At 36.0% G+C, this 20736-nt stretch overlaps 1 protein-coding gene and 1 non-coding gene across 2 annotated transcripts in view; both read right to left on the bottom strand.

The window, feature by feature from the left end:
- The window catches only part of Lrrc9 (leucine rich repeat containing 9), a 93260-nt gene that overhangs the window by 39326 nt on the left and 33198 nt on the right, over positions 1 to 20736 (bottom strand). Inside the window, exons 11-18 of the mRNA XM_048362117.1 lie at positions 15695 to 15871; positions 14890 to 15007; positions 9367 to 9499; positions 7530 to 7652; positions 6137 to 6252; positions 4809 to 5021; positions 3113 to 3232; positions 205 to 396 (exon numbers count right to left, since the gene is read on the bottom strand). Coding sequence (XP_048218074.1) covers positions 205 to 396; positions 3113 to 3232; positions 4809 to 5021; positions 6137 to 6252; positions 7530 to 7652; positions 9367 to 9499; positions 14890 to 15007; positions 15695 to 15871 — 1192 coding nt within the window. The remainder of the gene's footprint in view (positions 1 to 204; positions 397 to 3112; positions 3233 to 4808; positions 5022 to 6136; positions 6253 to 7529; positions 7653 to 9366; positions 9500 to 14889; positions 15008 to 15694; positions 15872 to 20736) is intronic.
- LOC125363701 lies at positions 13959 to 14084 on the bottom strand. Its single transcript, XR_007213294.1, has one exon. It is a non-coding gene; the product is annotated as a small Cajal body-specific RNA 4 (non-coding RNA).

Raw genomic sequence — 20736 nt, 5'->3', positions numbered from 1 at the left:
CACTAATGACATGCAAGCATAGCACTTTCTTGCAGCAACATTTCGAGTCACTCCATTAGTACACTAAATTCAATGTGGGAAGGACTTAAAGGAAATTTAGAAAAAGATAGTTTGCCTATTCCTGGCTATTATAAAATAGTAAAGTTGTAAGAAAATGGCTTTGAGGTAAGTGTTTGTTTTGTTATAAACATGCCTATTGCATACCTTTTGCCATGGATTGTGTTGAATATTAAGAGTGAGAAGGCTTGTGGTGTGTTTGCACAACACATTAATTTCATCACCAGATTTTTTCAGTTGGTTCCAGCTCAAGTCTAAGTGCTTCAGTTTCATTAGACCTCTAAATCCCTCGAGGGTTATCACATGATTGTGGCTTGCATCCAAATATTCAAGGTTACTCTGTAATATACACAAACAGCTGATGATCATGCCTTTACAGAGTTCTTTAAATATGTTATTTGCTTGTTTATAATCACAGAAAACCTACTCAGCAGTTACATCACAAAAATGGTCAACATTATAGGTAGTTACCTAAGGAGTTTCAGGTATTTCATTTTAGTAATTTTTAACTCATATTTTACTCTTGTAGTATAGAGTACTAGTGTGAATGACCCAGGGCCTGTGTAAACAGGAAATGGTAGTTTGTGTTCTTGGAAGTATGTAATTATTTTTTATATGATATATAACAAGAGACAGCAAATGTCAGACAAGATGTATAGCCTATGTCATATACATTGCTACATTTGCTGTAGGATGTGTAAGAAGGTAAATGTAAGGCAAATAACATTTATGAATGTCACACTCAGCTAGAAACAGAAAGAGAAACAACTTGGGTAATTAACAGACGGGAAGAATTAATATTATATGCAAAGGAAACTAGAAAATAAGGGAGAAACAGGGACCCCTCACCCCATGGAGAAGAGGCAACATGGGAAAACAAGAGCAGAAGGAGATGGAAATGACACTGAACAAAGAACATTTCAAACCAAGTCTGAAAAATTATTTTTACAGTATTATTTCAAAGAAGCCACATTCCAGATATTGTCACAGGTATATGTTTATTAAGCAAATGAAATCTAAATGTAAGACTTTTTTTTAAGAAAGCAGTACGATGTAGGATAGTGTTTCTATGTGCTGTATAATCTTGTACATGGTACATATGAAGTCATAATTATAAAAAATAACGTATCCTCTAATTGTTTCATTTTATTTAAATTTGTTAGTCACGGGGCTTGAACTCAGGGCCTGGGTGCTATCCCTGAGCCTCTTTGTGCTCAAGACTACAGCTCTACCACTTGAACCACAGTGCCATTTCTAGATTTTTCTAAGTAGTTTTTATTGGAGGTAAGACTCTCACGGACTTTTCTGCCTGGGCTGACTTCCAACATGATCCTCAGATCTCAGCCTCTGAGTAGCTAGGGTTATAGGCATGAGCCACTGGTACTTAGCTAAGTATTTTCAAAAGGACAAAAGTTGTCTTTTCAAAAAAATAATTCTAGGGCTGGGGATATAGCCTAGTGGCAAGAGTGCTTGCCTCTTACACATGAAGCCCTGGGTTCGATTCCCCAGCACCACATATATAGAAAACGGCCAGAAGGGGTGCTGTGGCTCAAGTGGCAGAGTGCTAGCCTTGAGCAAAAAGAAGCCAGGGACAGTGCTCAGGCCCTGAGTCCAAGCCCCAGGACTGGCAAAAAAATAAATAAATAAAATAAAATTCTAAATGAATGGAACTGGGTCATCATATTAAGGACAGTAAGTCAGGTTCTGAAGGACAAATGGCACATTTCCTCTTAAATGTAGAATCTAGACCTAAAGATACACAGACTTATTATGTATTATATATATTTGTTTGCTGTATACATAATATATATAAGAGAGAGAGAATGAGAGAATATGACTGCACTTGTGGGACTGGGGAGACAAAAAGGAGGGGGCAAAGGGGAAGAGGACAGTGGAACATGAGTAACACTGAAATACATTACATCTGTGTATGAAGACAGCATAAAGAAATGAATGTTGAATAATACGAAAGGACAGAGAGATGGGGAAAGAGAGCAACTGAAAGGGTTAATCTGATTAAAATATATGCGGGTATGAAATGTTACAGTATGAATGACAGTAATATAAAACAGGTTCCATTGTAGAGTGGCAACAGTGGGAAGAGGGAAGATAAACAGAGAGGGTGAATGAGGGTGAATGTAGTTCAAGTATTTTATATACATGCATGAGACAATGAATTTTTTTTTTTTTGCCATTCCTGGGGCTTGAACTCAGGGCCTGAGCACTGTCCCTAGCTTCTTTTTGCTCAAGGCTAGCACTCTACCACTTGAGCCACAGTGCCACTTCCAGCTTTTTCTGTATATGTGGTGCTGAGGAATCGAACCCAGGGCTTCATGTATGCAAGGCAAGCACTCTGTCCCTAGGCCACATTCCCAGCCCCTTGAAAATATTTTTAAAAAGGGAAAAAATAAGGGGTAAATGTGATCAGAGTACTTACATGCATGTAAAGAAATATCATAATGTAATCCCCATGTAAAACAAATTCATGCTAATAAAAATGTTTAAAAAGAAGTTATTTTAAAATATGTAGCCCAATTTATCATTCGCCCTTTGGTTTTATGATGTCCTTTTTGCTGCACAAGCCTTTTTTTATATTAAATTGATAGATTGAGTATACTTAAGCTGTATAATGGGATGAATTGGTCAAGTTAATTACACTATCACCCATGTTGCACTTCAAATACACAGAACTTTTGCCTTTTCTTCTTCTTGGGGTCAGTCCTGGGACTCAGGGCCTGGATCCTTTTCTTGAGCTTTTTTCACTCGAGGCTAGTGTTCTGCTACTTCAACCACAGCTCCACTTCTGGTTTTTGTTTTTATTTTTGATGGTTAATTGGAGATAAGGAGTCTCATGTGCTTTTTTGCCCAGGCTGGCTTTGACCCTCAATCCTCATTCTGTCTCCTCAATAGCTAGGATTACAGGAGTGAGCTATTGCCACCCAGCTTGAAAGTTTGTCCCCTTTGAACATCATCTTCCCTTAGCTCTCAACAACCAGCATTTTCACTCTGCTTCTATAAGATCTCCATTATTTAGGTTTCAAAAGCTAGTGCTTACCAAGTGGTATACATCATCCAAACAAGTAAACTCATTAAAGCTAATGTTCAGTTTTCGAAGCCATGTTAACTTGGCGAGATCTCTCAATTTACTCAGACTGTTTCCATGTAGATTTAGGCTCTGAAATGAATGTAAATTAATATTACATTAGGATTACATTGTACATCATACTAAAGTATGGATATCCAAAATGTTTAAATAATTACACAAATATAACACAAAATAAGTAGTCATTTTAGATAACAATAAGAGAATACCATTAAGAAAATCAAATCCAATGTGTTATAATAAAAAGTAAATATAGTTTATAATTGCACCACTGAATCTGAATCTTGACTGATATGATTTTTCACTTGGTCAAAGTTTATTAATAATTGGCAGGAGTTTCTTTTCTAGGAAATAGTTATTAATTACATGGGTTAAGGTATTTACTGGAGATGATCTACATCTGAGGTTAGCCAGTAGACAGTGGAGATCCTCAGGTGTTAGGAAGGAAACTTAAGGGAAAGAGAGGGCAAAGTTTCCCCAGGACTGCAAGAAACAATTTCAGGGCCCAGGATCAAGAATGAAAGGGTAGGGCTGGGGATATAGCCTAGTGGCAAGAGTGCCTGCCTCGGATACACGAGGCCCTAGGTTCGATTCCCCAGCACCACATATACAGAAAACGGCCAGAAGCGGCGCTGTGGCTCAAGTGGCAGAGTGCTAGCCTTGAGCGGGAAGAAGCCAGGGACAGTGCTCAGGCCCTGAGTCCAAGGCCCAGGACTGGCCAAAAAAAAAAAAAAAAAGAATGAAAGGGTATTTACATAGGAGTATAGAATGTCAAAGAAGGAAGTGAGAGAGAGTCTCAGAGAAGACCTATTTCATAGTTTGGCCAAGCCTTTACTTGTTTTTCTCATCCTAGGGTACATAAAATGAATGCTATTACATTTTTGTATTTAAAGGAGATCCTGATGCCCACATGTTTCAGATATGTAATGCATCTTGTTGTAATTGGTACTGAGTAAAGCTGCATTAATATATATATATATAACCTACAAATTAAATGTTGGCCAAAAAATGTCACAGTATAATTAATTTCCAGTGATTATGAATGGAAAAAAAGCTCAACAAGTGAATTTTTAGTATTGAATTGTTCACTAAGAAAATATAACATTAATTGTATGCTCTGGGGTTTTAATTTTTATTTATATATATTTTATTTATTTTTATAGCTGTCCTTAGAAAATTCAATATTGTGGGGGAAACTGCAAAGAAAAAAGAGGAATATATGCAGAATTTCTCTTATACTGACACAAAGAAAGGAAAGGAAAGGCTGTTGATATCTAAACATCCTGGTTACAACAGCTAGTACTCTTATTTGAGGAAGCCCTACAAATTTTATTTGCATTTAAGTAGTTTAGGCAAATTTAACATGAAAAAGCCTCCCTATTCATGAGTTGTGGGTGTTGATCACCTAAATACCAAGGGTCATAAGCAGGTTAAGGTATTATTTTCCCCTGGTTGTGGTTTTGATGTGCAACACTAATCTTCTATTGACATTTTCTTAATTTTTATTGAATGTCTTTAAACTTTTTGATTAGTGTAAGTTAAAGGTTTCCTCATGGTGTTCACATTTGTGATTTGATCAAATTTACCTGGCATTCAAATTTAAAATATAAATTTCCATCCTCCAAATTTTATTCCTCCTAGTACTTACCACAATATGACTGTAAATGTTAGTCTTGGCAAGAGATATTATTGTTTTATCATCCAAAGTAATAAGTTTTGATCGGGGCTTAATCCTGGGTTCCATTTTCATAATTTCATCATCAAATTTCAAATCTTGGGACAATTCTGATCCTTCTGAAAGTTTCTTGCTTTCTTCTAGAATAACATTGTTGAATGAAGAAAATAAAGAATGAGGCCTGGCCTATAAAAGATTATTAAAAATATTGAAAATTCAGTTGCTATATTTATCATTTTGAAAAACAAATAGGCTAAATAGAAAAGATGGAAAAAATTCAGTTATACAGTAATATCTATGATGAACAAAATAACAATAGAAACAGATTACATTTACAATAGAGAACAGATTACAATTGTAGAACTAGGCAAGGAGGTGTTCATTCCCATCTAGTGAAAATTTCTTGAGATAAGTTAGAAATATTTCCACAAAGAATAGGGTTACAACAAAGGCTGGGAATAGTGAAAAATCAGAGGAATTGAACTGGGAGCAAAAAGATATCCTCTAGCCAAACATATTCAGGTGATAGTCACTCTGATGACAGATGCAAAAAAAAACAACTTGATATTTAGAGTAGATTTAAAAAAAGAGTATAAAGATATTCTAGCTAATTATCAGGAAAATGAGTAACTGCAGTAAGAATTGTGAATGGATGAACAAGAGATATGTAAGGAGAAATAGCTCTAAAAGGTAAAGGAACCGAAATAACTTATCAGAGAAATTTTTTTTAAAAAATCTACATGAATAGACATCTATAAAAGAAAAAAACATGGTAAACATTTCAATGCTAAAATAAAAAATAGTTAACAAGTGCTGAGAAGTCAAATATATAGTAGCAGATCAAATTAACTATCTAGAGGTTAATACTGAGACAATATTCTAGAAAAAAGAGCTAATAAGTGAATGTGTAAAATGGTGTTGTTACATATGTAAATGCATAGAAAAATGACTGAAAGCAACCTGCTAACACTTGATGTCTTGGTGAGAGGGTGTGGTAGGGGCCTAAAGTGAAAGACAAATTTTCATGTTTACTCTGTTATCTTCATTATAGTTTGGATCTTTTCCAGTGAGACTACAGCTATAATATTATCTCCATAACATATCTGCATAATAAAATATTTAAGTGTTATAATGACTTGTTTTGAAAACTAACTCCTTCGCTGGCCAGCCATTATACACGTACACTCAGGCACACAGCACACCCTCACACATGCACAGACTAGATATCATGAGTAGACTTCAAATTGCTATTTTTGTTCCCACGGAAGAAATGCCTGTTTTTAAAACTTTACAATTCATACCATTGTAATATACTCAAATTCAACGATGTATTCTGGCAAAACGAGTTCATGATCAAAGACAAACCATTTGTACTGTCGAAAGCCACAATCACAATTTCTTTGTCCTGAGACAGAATCTGGAGTAAACACAGAAACAAGCAAAATACTCTTACAGTGATTAAATATTATAGGAAGTTGGCTATCAATAACTTCCAATTATTGAGTTTATAAGTGACGCAACTCCTCACTCCCTGGAAAAGAATTCCTAATTTTATAAATATTGGCATCCTCTTACTACATAGACTACTGGGTTTAATTTTATTCAATTTATTTTTATAGCTTTTCATTTTACTTCTGAATAAAGGCTATGTTTTATTTTTAGGGGGTGGTGGTAGTAGTTATACTTGAGTTTGAACTTAGGGCCTGCCTTAAGCTTGCTAGAATGGTGCTCTACCACTTGAACCACACACCTTCTCTAGCCCAGGGGTTTGCTGGTTATTTTATGATAAGTGTCTCTCAAACTTTCCTGCCTAGGATGGACTTAAACTATGATCCTTCTGCTCTCAAATTCCAAAGTTCCTAGGATTACAGAGGTGGCCAACTATTGGTGAAATGCTGGCTAGAAGGTCATACATTTTTAAAACAAATGTAGTACTCTAAAAATCTTCGTGGGTACTTTCTTATCTTTTGAAAATTGGTAAAACTATTTTAAAAAGTACTAAGTACACATTTTTTGTCATTCTCTAAACAATATATTAACATAGGATTTATAATGTATCATGTGTTATCAATAATATAGAAAGTATTTAAGATATACAGGAAAACTATATATGCCATGTGCAAATGCTTTGCCATATTATACAAAGGACAGGAGTATCCACAGATTTGGTTTTCTGTTTTATATTTTGCCAGTCCTGGGGCTTGAACTCAGGGCCTGAGCACTGTCCCTGGCTTCTTTTTGCTCAAGGCTAGCACTCTACCACTTGAGGCCACAGTGCCACTTCCAGCTTTTTCTGTACATGTGGAGCTGAGAATTGAACCCAGGGCTTCATGTATACAAGGCAAGCACTTTACCACTAGGCCATATTCCTAGCCCCATATCCACAGATTTGGGATCTTTGTGGCTGAGATGTGTGGCCCTAGGAACAATCTCCCACGAATACCTAGGGAAGATTATGTGTGTTGGTATACTTAATTACAACTTTGTAATAGTAATTGTGAATTATGCACACATACAAATAAATACCATTGCACAATAGAACAGAAAAATATTAGCAGCCACAGACAGATTTTTATAGAAAAGTTTAAAACTTTTTTGAGGCAGATGTTTAAGCTATAAGCTATGGTGTTAGCTTAAATACAAATGCTCTGTATTCAGAGGGATGAGAGCACATTGTCTTTCTGGAAGACGTACTTAGAATATACTTCCGAGGGATGAACACTGAATTAACCAGAGGATAGTTGGCTGAAGTGACGGAGTCTTGTTCACGAGCCTGAACAGTCTGACCAAGAAAAGCCTTTGTAATGAGGAGGAGCCCTAAATATGAAGGAAGAGAAAATGATTAGAAACAATGTTTCTCAGATTCATTATTTAGAAAGATACTAAGGATTTAGTGAATCTCAAAGGTTTAAAGAACCTAAAGGAAAACAAGACATGCTCGTCTATTTAGTAGATGAGCATTTTAGGGCCACCTATCTCAGTATAGCTGCTAATAGGACAGATGAATTTTCACTCAGGTAACAAAAAACCCTTCTTGTACTTAATATACAAGAGATTATTTTTTTTTTTACCACATATGAGATATGAAATAGGAGAACATTCATTTCTTACCTTTGGCTAAGATCAAGTAAAAATGAGACTGGAGAAGAATGACTTTAAAAGTAGCAAATAGTTTTTCCAAGTAAGGAGTCTTTTATTTTATAAGTAGCTTAATTTTCTGATTGTTAATAAATGAAAGGCTACATGACATACATAATTTATAGTTCACTGTGAATCATCTTAGTAGAACTATAGTCTGGATCCTAGAATCTCATCTTCTAAAATTAAGTTGCTATTTTTGTTGTTGTTAATGGCAGTAGGTCTCAAACTTAGGGGTTCACATATGGTGAGTATTCTACCACCAAGTGTCATATCCCCCACTAAAGTGGGCACCCTCTAGGTAGGTATAACCCAAACATCTGACTGTCCATCCAATTTTCAGTACATCTGATGGTTGAGATAAAAAAAAAATAAGTGACCCTCAATGTCTGATCAGACCTATTTTCCCTATTATGCCTTTTTTGATACTGTGCATTGACTTCATGTGCACAGTTCTTGTGATATTTATAGTTTCACATTTACATGTGATCGATCATTAATATCTATAAACACCATAAAGAAAAACTGTTGAATTTACATGAACTATATTCCTATTGCCTACCAATACCTAAACATACAGTAAATATTCAGTAAAAGCTTGAAGAACAGCAGAAAAGTTGGAGGACAGAGAAAGCAGACATGGTGAGCTAGTCTTTTTCCCTAGGCTGTGGGTAAACTCTCCTAAAATTGTTCTTATATTTATATTTACATGTATTCAAGCCATTCATGGATTCTAACCACTGATAATGGAATAAATCAAAATGCCCCACATTTATTTTCTATAAGAAAACTTATTTAAAAAATCCATACACTTCACAATTTATCTAGCTGATTTTAAAATACACCTTGCTTTTCTTATTATCCTACATTGAGATGACAATAAAAATCCTATCTTCAGAATGCTTTATTTGATTATTACATGTATGGACCAAATTCTCTTGTCTTTTTCTCATAGATTATATATAACTAATATATGTACTAAGATATTTATCTATACACACATATAGATGTTGGGTTTATTTTTGACATGCCATAATGAACAAAAGCAGGCTGTGAAGTGTATGTAAGTTGGATCTTGGTAACAAGTAAGTCTCATCCTATTAATGCTGACACATAATATTATGTATTAGTTGAGCGTGTGGCTAAATTAATAGATAAGAAGGTTGTACATTGATAAAGTATGAGACAAAATGGTTGGAAGCAAATTTTCTGCCTTAATAAAAGTATTAAAAATGATATGAAAATAGTTAACAAGGGTTGAAAATGGAAGAAAGTGGTAATGTCTGCCCAATAACAGGCCCTGAGCTCAAACTCCAGTACCACCAATAAAGAAAGAATCATTAAAAAAAAGAAAGTAAGTAACAAAGTTGATGACACCTTCCATTTGTATTACCATGTCTGAAGAGCTCATGTTCAACTGGGTTTTTCTTGTCATCCTTGTACTTCTTCTGTAGAAACTCGATTCGGGGACATTCACATATACTTAGGCTATTAGCAAGAACAACAGCTTCTTTTGTGGGTGGCAGCTACAAAGAAAAATAGAATCCAAGTATTTGTTTTTCACAAAAAATGACAGTATTTTGACTTTCAATACAGATGGTTTATTATTTTATGCTTCTGTGTCTGGGCAAGGATGTCTGCAGGCCAGACTCTCTGAAAAGGAGGTAACTCTAGGTGCATAACTTCATTATGTAAAACCATGGAAACATCTTAAATTCATATGGAAATAGTGATCAAGACATGCTGTATTCATAAACTGCTTTGTTGAATGGCAACTCCATTATACAATCACTTAAAGATAATAAATATTTTTTTAGAAGAACAAAATTGGTCCCCAGAAAAGTAGCCAAAATAAAGAATTACAACACTATGTAATACAGGAACAACAGCTTTCGATGAGCATTCCACTAACATTCCATTAACTCCAAAAAGAATGTTCTGAAACTGGAAGTGTGGCTTAAGTCGTAGAGTGCAAGCTGTGAGTGAAAAGGTCTAAGCCAAGCAAGTCAGAGTGCAAAACCCTGAGTTCAAATCCCAGCACCAAGACAGACACACACAAAAAGTTCTATATCAGTGAAGGTTCTTATTGATATAATTCTTGTCTAATAATCTACAATGTTTTACAGAAGCAAATGTTTCTATTGTGCTAATGCATGGAAATCTAAATTCTCACTGCAACTTAATTTCCTCAAAGTGTTTATTTCAATAGTATTTGCCTTATACCTAACTCAAAAAACGAAACAAAGATCTCTCTCTCCCTTTGTCACTTCCCCTCCACCTCTTAAGAAAACTAGAGCTGGACTGGGAATATGGCCCAGTGACAAGACTGCTTGCCTCATATACATGAAGCCCTGGATTCAATTCCTCGGCACCACACATACAGAAAAGGTCAGGAGTGGCGCTGCGGTTCAAATGGCAGAGTGCTAGCCTTGAGCAGAAAGAAGCCAGAGACAGTGTTCAGGCCCTGCGTCCAAGCCCCAGGACTGGCAAAGAAAGAAAGAAAAAAGAAAGAAAGAAAGAAAGAAGGAAAGAAGGAAGAAAGAAAGAAAGAAGGGAAGAAAGAAGGAAAGAAAGAAAGAGAAAGAAGGAAAGAAAGGAAAGAAAGAAAGAAAGAAAGAAAGAAAGAAAGAAAGAAAGAAAGAAAGAAAGAAAGAAAGAAAGAAAGAAAGAAAACGAGAGCTAAGGGAAATTATAAAGTCAAAGGATAGAAGTAAAAACTGGCAGAGGCATGATTTGAACTCAGGCTAATTTGATTTTGGTACAATCTCAGAGTTTTGAATTTAACACTAGTTTTATATTCTTAGCCAAATTTTTAGTCATTGTATTATTTCTAAAATGTGACCTATATATTTCTTATAGAACCTACTATCCAAAGAAATTGTTTAAAAATGATAAAATGTGGCTCATATGATCACAAATTCTATACTGCTAGTAAGAAAAATAATCTTTTCAGGCTGCAGTGAACATCACTATGTGAATGGAATTATCAGGACGGAACATGACCTTGGCTCTCATTTAACATAGGGGAAGGTAAGATATATAGCTAATAATTGAAAACATAAGACATTACAATATGTGTTAGGTAACATAACCCTTTTAACTGAAATGGTTAGGAAAAAAATTGAAGGAGAAATAGGATTATGGTTAAGCCTCAAAACTGGATGTAATCCAAATAGCTAGAATTTTAAAGGAAAATTGTTTGTTTGTTTTTAATGAGAAAAACATAAGAAGGTATAGAACTAGGTGTTATGGACATAAATCATTTGTTCACCTGATTAAGTATTGACTCTATAAAGCCCTTGTCCTTAATTAAAGACTAGTAGCTAAATGGACAGAGATGATTGCATTTCAATACAAAACTATTCTATAGTAACAATTCTCAACTGATTGTCACTTAATCAGCAGGTGTTTAACAATTTACTGGATTAACTGGAATTTTCTGCTCTCTTAATCCAAAGTATAGATACAGTTCAAAAATAACACTTTTTTTTTTTTGGTCCGTTGTGGGGCTTAAACTCAGGGCCTGGGCACTGTCCCCGATCCTCTTTGTGCTCAAGGCTAGTTAGTCTCTACCAGTTGAGCCACAGCACCACTTTTAGTTTTTGAGTGGTTAACTGGAGATAAGGGTCTCACAGGGATTTTTCTGCCTGAGCTGGCTTTGAATTGAAGTCCTCAGATTTCAGCCTCCTGACTAGCTAACGTAATAGTTGTGAGCCACTGGAACCAGTTACAGGGCACTTTTTAATAAATTGATGTACTTTACTCTTATCCTGTCATGCTATGATGTTTTGTTCTCAAAGTTGCTATACCACTTGTACTTGTTTTGAAGATGTAAATTTACATAGAACAATGAAACTTTGGAAAACTGTTTCGTTGAAAATTAAGTAGAAAACTAGGTAAAATTCAAGAGCATAACTGTTTAAACCTCCTGTCAAAACATGTGGGCAGAGCTAATGACAAAGTTTGGCTAAGGCAGGTGAAACACACAAACTCTATGGATTCTATTTTTTTTCCAGTCTTGGGGCTTGAATTCAGGGCCTGAGCTTCTTTTTGCTCAAGGCTAGCACCCTATCACTTGAACCAAAGCACCACTTCTGGCTTTCTTTTATATATGTGGTGCTGAGGAATCGAACCCATGGCTTCATGTATGAGCCAAGCACTTTACCACTAGGCCATATTCCCAGCCCTCTGTGGATTCTTTTCTTCCAGTTGCTTTGCATGTGTTCAAATAGAAAGAAATGAATATTAGTAGGAAATATGGTTGTGTCTGACATGAGAAAGACAATCCAGAGTTTCAATTTCATGGTCAAAGGCTTTGGCCCTCTATAGAATGATTGACAATGTAAATTGTCTTTCAATGTAATTAAACTATTTGTAAAGTAAATAATTTGTTAGCAGCCCTCCATTTTAATGAGTTTCTCTGATTAATCTAATTAATAGACTTTGACTAATTAATAAAATAAGGAAAAGGGCTTTCACTGTTGGGAGGCATCAGAAAAGGCTTCACAGAGAATATCCTTAACCTGACCTTTGAAGGCTGAGTAAGTTTATCACAAGGGGAAAAAAAAGCAAGAAATAGCATTTTATCAAAGGGAAACATGGCTTTAAGTTGCATTTAAGAGAATCACAGGTCCAGTACATACTTAATATGGAGATTTGGTATATCTGACAATAAGGTGTTCAGTTGAAGGTCATTTCTTCATCTCTATTTCAAACACAGGACACAGAAATCCTAAGCCAAATCTCTCATTTCAACTACTTACACAGCTATCTGTTATATTAGAGGCCATGAAGAAGATAAACATTTATCTATCTTGTTAGTGTTCATATTAGCATAGAAATCTAACTCATGTGATCTTCTTACATGCTACACATCATGTTTCTAGGACAGTAATTGATGGTATTTGGAGAAAGAAGGGAAGATCAATAACCTTTAGTTTCATGTTATTTTCATGTCTAGAGGTAAGATGAGGAACAAAACAGAAATGACAGGACAATCCTAAATTTTGAAATACTGGTCTTTAAACTTTTAGCACACTAGCCTCGATTCTTATGCTTAATAGTCATGTGTAGGGGTGAACACCTGAGTGGATAGAACCACACAGAGGGCTATTAGGAGAATTTAAAAAAATTAAAAAGGGCAGTTAGCCACAGTAGCTGGTAGCAGAAAACATACACGAAGTTTTAGCCCATTTATCTCCACCTTCTATGTCTATGATGTTTTCCGGTTCTCTGGATTAAACGTGAGGTTCATCTACCTTCTAAAACCTTGAGTTCCCAGGCTGGGAACATGGCTAAGTGGTAGAGTGCTTGCCTAACATGCATGAAGCCCTGGGTTGGATTTCTCAGTAACACATAAACAGAAATAACCAGAAGTGGTGCTGTGGCTCAAGTGATAGAGTGCTAGCCTTGAGCAAAAAGAAGCTCAGGGACAGGGCCCAGGTCCTGAGTTCAAGACCCAGGACTGATAAAACAAACAAAATACCTTGAGTTCCTTACCTCCTTATTTCCCTTCTAGAAAAGACAGTAGAGGAAATTTCACCACCACCTTTCTTGCAGAGTCACTCACAACTCTGGCCTGAGCTACTGTAGTAACTCCCGCACATAGTACCTGCCATTTGCTTCTACTTATTCCAATTCATTTTCCAGAGCATTCAGAATGCTAGTTTTGGTGATTTAAAAAAATGTGATAAAGTACATACAAGATAAAATTTACCATTTTAACTATTTTTAAAGCATACAATGCAGTCATATAAGGTACTTTCACATTGTTTTGAAATCTTAACCATAACCACTACCTGTCTTCCCTATTTAATTATCCTCAACTGAAAATCTATACCTGTTAAACAATAGGTCCCCATATTTTCTTCTCCCTGCTTTTGGTGACTTTTGTTCTATTTGCTGTCTCTAGGTTTATCTATCTTAAGTAATTCATATACACAGAATCATTCAATATTTCGTTTTTTTCTTTGTTTAGCTAGAGTAGAATGTTGTGTAGTCAGCCCTGTAATTTTCTCCAATAAAATCTTTTCTCTCTAACCCCATTTCTTCTAGGAGGACTGTATCAGTCAAGTCTTATTTCATCAGACTTAGCCTTCTTGGTTGTCCAGTATTATTCAGTAGTTCCCATTAGTATGGGGCTTTCCTTTAGCATGTTTTCAAAGTTCTTCTATGTTGTCACATACATCAATATTTCCATCTTGCTTTGTAGCTGTACATATTAAGGCCTTTTGCTTTGCCATTTATTTTGTGACATATACCTGGGCAGTTTCTACTTTTTGGCTATTTGAATAGTGGTGTATGAACATTGATGTATTGATATAAAAAAACTTTTGAATTCATTATCTCATGAAATCCTACCAACATTTCTCCAAATAGGCACCCCCTGTTACCTTCATTTTACAGATAGGAACAAATGGGCACAAAGAGGTGAAGCGACACAGCCAGGGAAGAGAATCACAAGAATCCAAATTCAGCAATATTATCTTTTTATCTGTACCATGATATGAAAATCATTGGGAGGCACTACCTTTGCCACTTGCATTCTTAAGGATGTGGAGACTGAGAAAAGCTGCTGGACACCTTGGAGCTCAGAAACAACCAGTAGCAAAGGTATAGACAGTGAAGTAGAAGGAAATGATGACAGGAAAAAAAAAAACCATAAAAGTTAAAGAGTAATTTTTACCAAGATGGAGAGGATGTTAGAGGGTAAACAAAAGATTGAAGATTCATAATACACTCATACCTAGTTAAAAGAGATTTCAAAATTATCGTTAGAAAGAGAACAATGTAAAAATGGGATGCCAAGAAGGATCAAGTAGAGCTGAGCAGATAAAGCAATAAAAAGACAATGATCCAAAGAGGAAAGTCCATTCATTAGGAAGAAAGCATTATTTGAAGCGCTATTTTATGCTACCTTGCTTGTTTCACTATCCTTGAATCCTTTTTCAAGTATCTGGAGCAGTTGCTTTTTCTTCACTGTAACTTCTGGATCAAAAACATAAAAAAGGCATTCCAGCATCTTTCGATAGTTCCTTAAGAACAATTGAAACAGAAAAAGGTTGAGAATTTCATAAAACTTTAGATAACTACATGAATTATCATGAATATTTTCTGCTATTTGAACAATCCTGTGTCCTTACTGTAAGGTCCACCCCTGGGAGGGCTCCATGCAGATGCTCCTCCCCACCTGTTCAAGTCTGTGCCCAGTACCTGCAATACCTAGGTAACTGGCACACGTGGAGGCAGTTACCTCCTCCTTCTCTGGGGTCACATCCAATCCACCTGGCCATACCTCTGGCTCAACATGGTTCCTGCTCCCTTTCCTTTTCTTATTCCCTCTTGCTCTTTTCTCTCTTTTTCCCTTCTTCTTTCCCCTCTGTCTCCCCATACCTCCGTCTTGTGTGGGCTAGCAGTTTGCTCCATCCTTCCCCCCCCCCCACCCTCCCCAAATAAACTCCTTTCTGCCTGAACCATGTGTCAGGTTTCCTTTCTGGGCAAACCTTACACTTACTAATACCTCTATTCCCTTCCTCAACTTTCCCAAAAGAAATCCAATGTGTGTAAGTTAGGAGGTTGTCTCAATGGTGGGAGATATATGAACAGAATAAACTTATGAACAGGGCATATTTTTCCCATATAGTTAACTTTAAACAGAAAGAATTTTGTAAAATAAAACCAGACTTTTATAAAATTGTTCCTTGCAGAATTTAACTTCTTACTCTGAGTTATGTATATCTTCACGATCCAGAAAATTTTGAAATTTCTCTTCAAATTTCAGTCTCAGAATACGGTTGTTAACTTTAATCACCCGCTTTACTTTTACTCCTGTAATACCATATGTTCTGAAGTCCCATGTACAGAAACGTGATAAAATCAGTTCGTAGCAAGAATTAAACCTAAGTGGGAATGAAAAAAACAAAATAACAGATTTTCCTTAATATTGGAAAATATTAAAGATACATCATTGTATTTTTGGTTGAAACTACTCATATCTCAAAAGAGATGCTAAAATTTAAAATACAGTATAGCTATCTCTCTTATCTGTTGTTATTTATCTTTATTTTTATTGTGAAGGTGATATACTGAGGGGTTACAGTTGCATGTCAGGTAATGAGTACATTTCTTTTTGAACAATATCATCCCTTCCCTTATTTTCTCCCTAATTATTATGCATCTGTCATGCATAAAAGCTGTATTGGCTGAGAAGATTTCCCTTCCTGAATATATCTTTTGGAGGATTCAGTGAAATTATGTATTCTTGGCTTCCCTATTAATTGACAGTACCTCCATAGTTTTCTTTTCTGATTCTTCTCTGACAGATTTTGTTTTTCTTTCTGTGCTGCTAGGGATTGAACTGAGGGCATTGGGCATGCAGGCAAGTGATTTACCATTGAGTTACAAATTATTTCATTTTCTTGTTTCCACAAACTATTCCTGGGTTGCTTTCATTTTTTCCTTTGCTCTCTCTTCTCTCTTCTCTTCCCTCTCCTCCTTTCTCTCTCTCATGCACACACACACACACACACACACACACACACACACACACGCATTAATAAATAATTAGCCTTTCTCTCTACCTGACTTAGCAAAATATATCCAGACCCAGACTTGACCTTCATCCTTGATACCTGCACACCTAACTTAACTTGTTCAGCACCTGACATAAAACTTGCTCCTCTTGAATGTTTTCTAACTCAGTGTGTGGCATAAACATCTACCTGGAAGGCTAGATTAAAACTACTAGAATGGACTTTTCTGTTTTCTCTACCAGAATCTAGTTCACCTGCATGTCTGTTTGGCTGTACATCTGAAATGCATACTAAATGCTGTTTCCGTATCATCACTGTTACTATAGTCTAAGTCACCATTACCTCTCATTGTACTGCTTGCAAGAACTTCCTAAGCTAGAAGTAAAAATGGGAGTGTCTGTGCTCCTCTGAAGCCTTTCAAAGTAGAAAGAAAATAAACAAAGCCATAAAAACGATAATTTCTTTAGAGATAAAGGCCTTAAAGAAAGGGAAGCTTTGGGTAAGTAGTGAGATGGGTCTACTTAAGATCAAGTCTTTGGTAAGATCTTTCAGAGTAGCTATAAGAAGGGAATACTGGAGAAGATAGAGAGGCCAGCTATGTGAAGAGCTTACGAATGAAATAAATACAGAAGTGCTACCTGACTCTCTGCTGCTCTCATCTGGCCTTCTCATAAAATTACAATATGTGTCTTAAAACTACACAGAATCAAGATAAAAACAAAATTGAAAATTAGATCCTTTTGACAAAGGAGAAAGTGATCTTATATGGGTTATTTTTTGCCTTTCATGACATGTCTAATGTATTAATTATATAAACAATTAGGTTTTGAGCTTGTGAGTTAAAATCACAAAGGTAAATTTCACATAAGTGTCTCTTCCAGAGCCTATCATCTGGGTTTCTAGATTAAATCATCTGCCTGTCTCTCCATCAAAGGCTTAATTAGCACAGATAAGAACACTCAGATCACTCTCATCCCACAGCTAAAAAAAGAAACTGCCAAAACCAAACTAATCCAGGAGGAGGGCACAGTCTGGTGAGAAAGACAGACATGAATAGTATCCCAGTGCCTGCTAACCAGTTGAAAGGTGACGCTAAACAGCCAAATAGTCAACTGAAGAAACGTACTGCCCCTCCTGTAGATTTCTGGGCCTAAATCATTCAGCTCTACCTTAATCAGCATGTCCTAGAATCACCAAAGACATCTTGATTATACTTCCTACACTCTGATAAAAACCAGTGTGGAATTCCGTGAATGTCTCCTTTGGGCTTGAAGGTTCTCAAGAATCAAGAGTAGGTAGAAGTGATTATCTTACACTAGCTTCTAGACTATTCCATTGGGAATGAAAGAACAAGGGGCACCGAGAGCTTTATGAAGTAAGCTCCTTCTGTAGTTTCCATACAAAAGCTTTCCTTCGGTTTTGTTTCAACATCTTTCTTGTGTAAGATGTGTCAACATAGATTATTACAAAGACCATGTAGGGGTCTTTACTGATTGGTTAACATCTACAGCATGAGGGATTGTAAATAGTCTAGATGGCAAACTTAGCAAGACCATCTTGGTTATAATGTCACTTAGCAGTGACATTATGGAGGAAAGCTTGTGGTTCTTGATCAATAGGGAGATGAGGAAGAGAATGGAATTGAGACTGGCTTCAGTGTCTCTAGAGGCAAGTGGACATCAAAATCAGAAACATAAACAAAGTTGAAAATGATTTTCACATGATCTTGTCCAATGCTACCAGTGATCGTTTGTAGAAGATTCTTTCCATCACTTAAAAAATGAGGATCAGATGGGTTAAATGGTGTTCCAAGACCATGCAGATAGAGTCTGAACCTCAGTCTCTGTCTCCAACTCCTTTATATAGTGTAATTGTACTTAGCTTGCCTTGGTAGTTGAACATTCATATAGAAATGTCCAACAGACAGTAATCCAAGGTTTTATCTCCATGTGATTAGCAATTGAAGGCAATGAAAGCAGAAAATGCCCAAGTTCCAAAACCAAGAGAAAGAATTACAAAGAAGGAATGATTATCAATAGTAAATAATTGTCAGGAACAAAGGCACCTCACACTTTTGTGTCCTCACTCATTCAATGAGACTTGAATGTGTAAGCATACTCACTGATGTACATCATTGACTAAGATAATCACATCAAAGCCATCCAAACTTTATAACGTAGACTACATATGTTTTTAGATGGCTGGAGATCAATCTTATCTATTGAAATGTATTTTATAATCCTAAACAAGGGTTCCACAGGAATTAACTGACTCACTTAAACCAGTATGCTCTCAGGTGTAAACCAAAATGTTTCATTGCTATAATCCTTAAAATAGCACAGCATGAAATCTTTGACATAGTTGAATTAAGGAAATTGTTAAATGAGTACCTATAAAGTAATAAAAAACCATGAACTTGCAGTTGTATATTGAACTGTAATTCAGCCCTGTGTTAGATGTCTTGATTTTTAAGACACACAAAAAACCCCATCATGTGTTCCCACAAACAACTTACACAGTCATATATATAGTCTGTTGTTGCATTACAGTTATTTTACTATAAAGGCAGTGTATAACTAGATTAAAAGCTTCTGAAACTCAAGTACAGGATCCTTTGTGCTTTAGTGTCCCCATTTGATGGATGTTATCTGGTATTAATAGCTAACAAAATTGGAAAGATACAGATAAGTAATATGATCTTGATTAAGCTACAGGCGCAACAGCCCACTCAATCAGCAAATCACAGTAAAATCAGTATTTTCAATTAAAAATATGATCATCAGATTTCATTTTTAAATGGTGCTAAGGAAAAATGATAGTTAGAAATCGTCAATATTTTTTTTCTAAAGGAAGTAATGCTAGTTTAGTAGAAACACTTTTTATAGTCAAAGATCTACTTAAGAACTTTTTGAAAAATCCTTGGCCTTAAAATTAATCAAGGATAAATCAGTATTTAACTAAAACAACTGAAAATGAAGTACATAGCAATTAAATCACCTCAGCTGTTATTTCTCAACATACATAAAAGGTAAGATCCAAGGTGACCAAGATGCACAATACCTAAAGTAAAAAAAAAGTCCTTGAAATTCTGTCAACATCTATTTTATTATCTCCCTAAAGTAAATCAAGGTTATCCATATTAAAACCAAGTAAGCAATTGTTAATCATATTTAACTTACTATTAGGCTAACAGAATTTTAAAAATATATTTTTAGTCATTTTGTTTTTAAACATTTTTGTTTTCACTAATCTGTTTTATTAAGGGTTTATTTTGCATGATGTTAAAAAGAAACAGAATATATTATTATTTCCTTTCTTTTTCAGTCATGGGGGCTTCAACTCAGGGCCTGGGCACTGTCTTTGGGCTTTTTTTGTTCAAGGTTAGCACTCAACCACTTTGAGACACAGCTCTGCCACGTCTGGTTTTGTATGATTAGTTGGAGATAAGTGTCTCATGGATTTTCCTGCCTGGGCTGGCTTTAAACTGTGATCCTCAGATCTCAGCCTCCTGAGTAGCTAGGATTACAGGTGTCAGCCACCAGTGCCCAGCTTATTATTATTATTTCTAAAAATCAAGCCCATTATTATTTCCTTACTTCTTATGTTGAGTAAATACAAATTTAAAATAAACCTTGAAAATTTATTTCTGGGGCTGGGAATATGGCCTAGTGGTAAAGTGCTCGCCTCATATGGATGAAGCTCTGGGTTCGATTCCTCAGCACCACATATATAGCAAAAGCTGGAAGTGGTGCTGTGGCTCAAGTGGCAGAGTGCTAGCCTTGAGCAAAAAGAAGCCAGGGACAGTGCTCAGGCCCTGAGTTCAAGCCCCAGGACTGGCAAAAAAAAAAAAAAAAAGAAAATTTTCTGTGCCCTGCAGAGAGACAAAAAAATCAAGGCCTTATTTATATGGGACCTGGCATGGGTACCTATTATTTAAGTGTTTGTGGTTAAGAAAACGGTAGAGAGGGGAAGATGGCACCAACACAATAGGGAGGCACCCCAACTCACTCCAACCAAATAGTGAGCTGGGAACTCCAACACCCCACTCCAACACCCAATGCCCCATCAAGAGACCAGCAAACCCAAGAACCAGAACAAACAGAGAAACACAGGAAATGAAAAAGAACAAAGAAAGAAAAGCCTATAATCTGCACGAAGCTGAAAAATCTCCAGGGTACCCACCCCCTACCCTGGCCCGAACAGGGCCAGGCCGGGAAAGTAGCCCTGGTGCC

Source organism: Perognathus longimembris, chromosome 14, assembly GCF_023159225.1.
Source record: "Perognathus longimembris pacificus isolate PPM17 chromosome 14, ASM2315922v1, whole genome shotgun sequence".
Taxonomy (NCBI): Eukaryota; Metazoa; Chordata; class Mammalia; order Rodentia; family Heteromyidae; genus Perognathus; species Perognathus longimembris.
The sequence above is the reverse complement of the archived record's forward strand: the minus strand, read 5'-3'. Positions and strand labels throughout refer to the sequence as shown.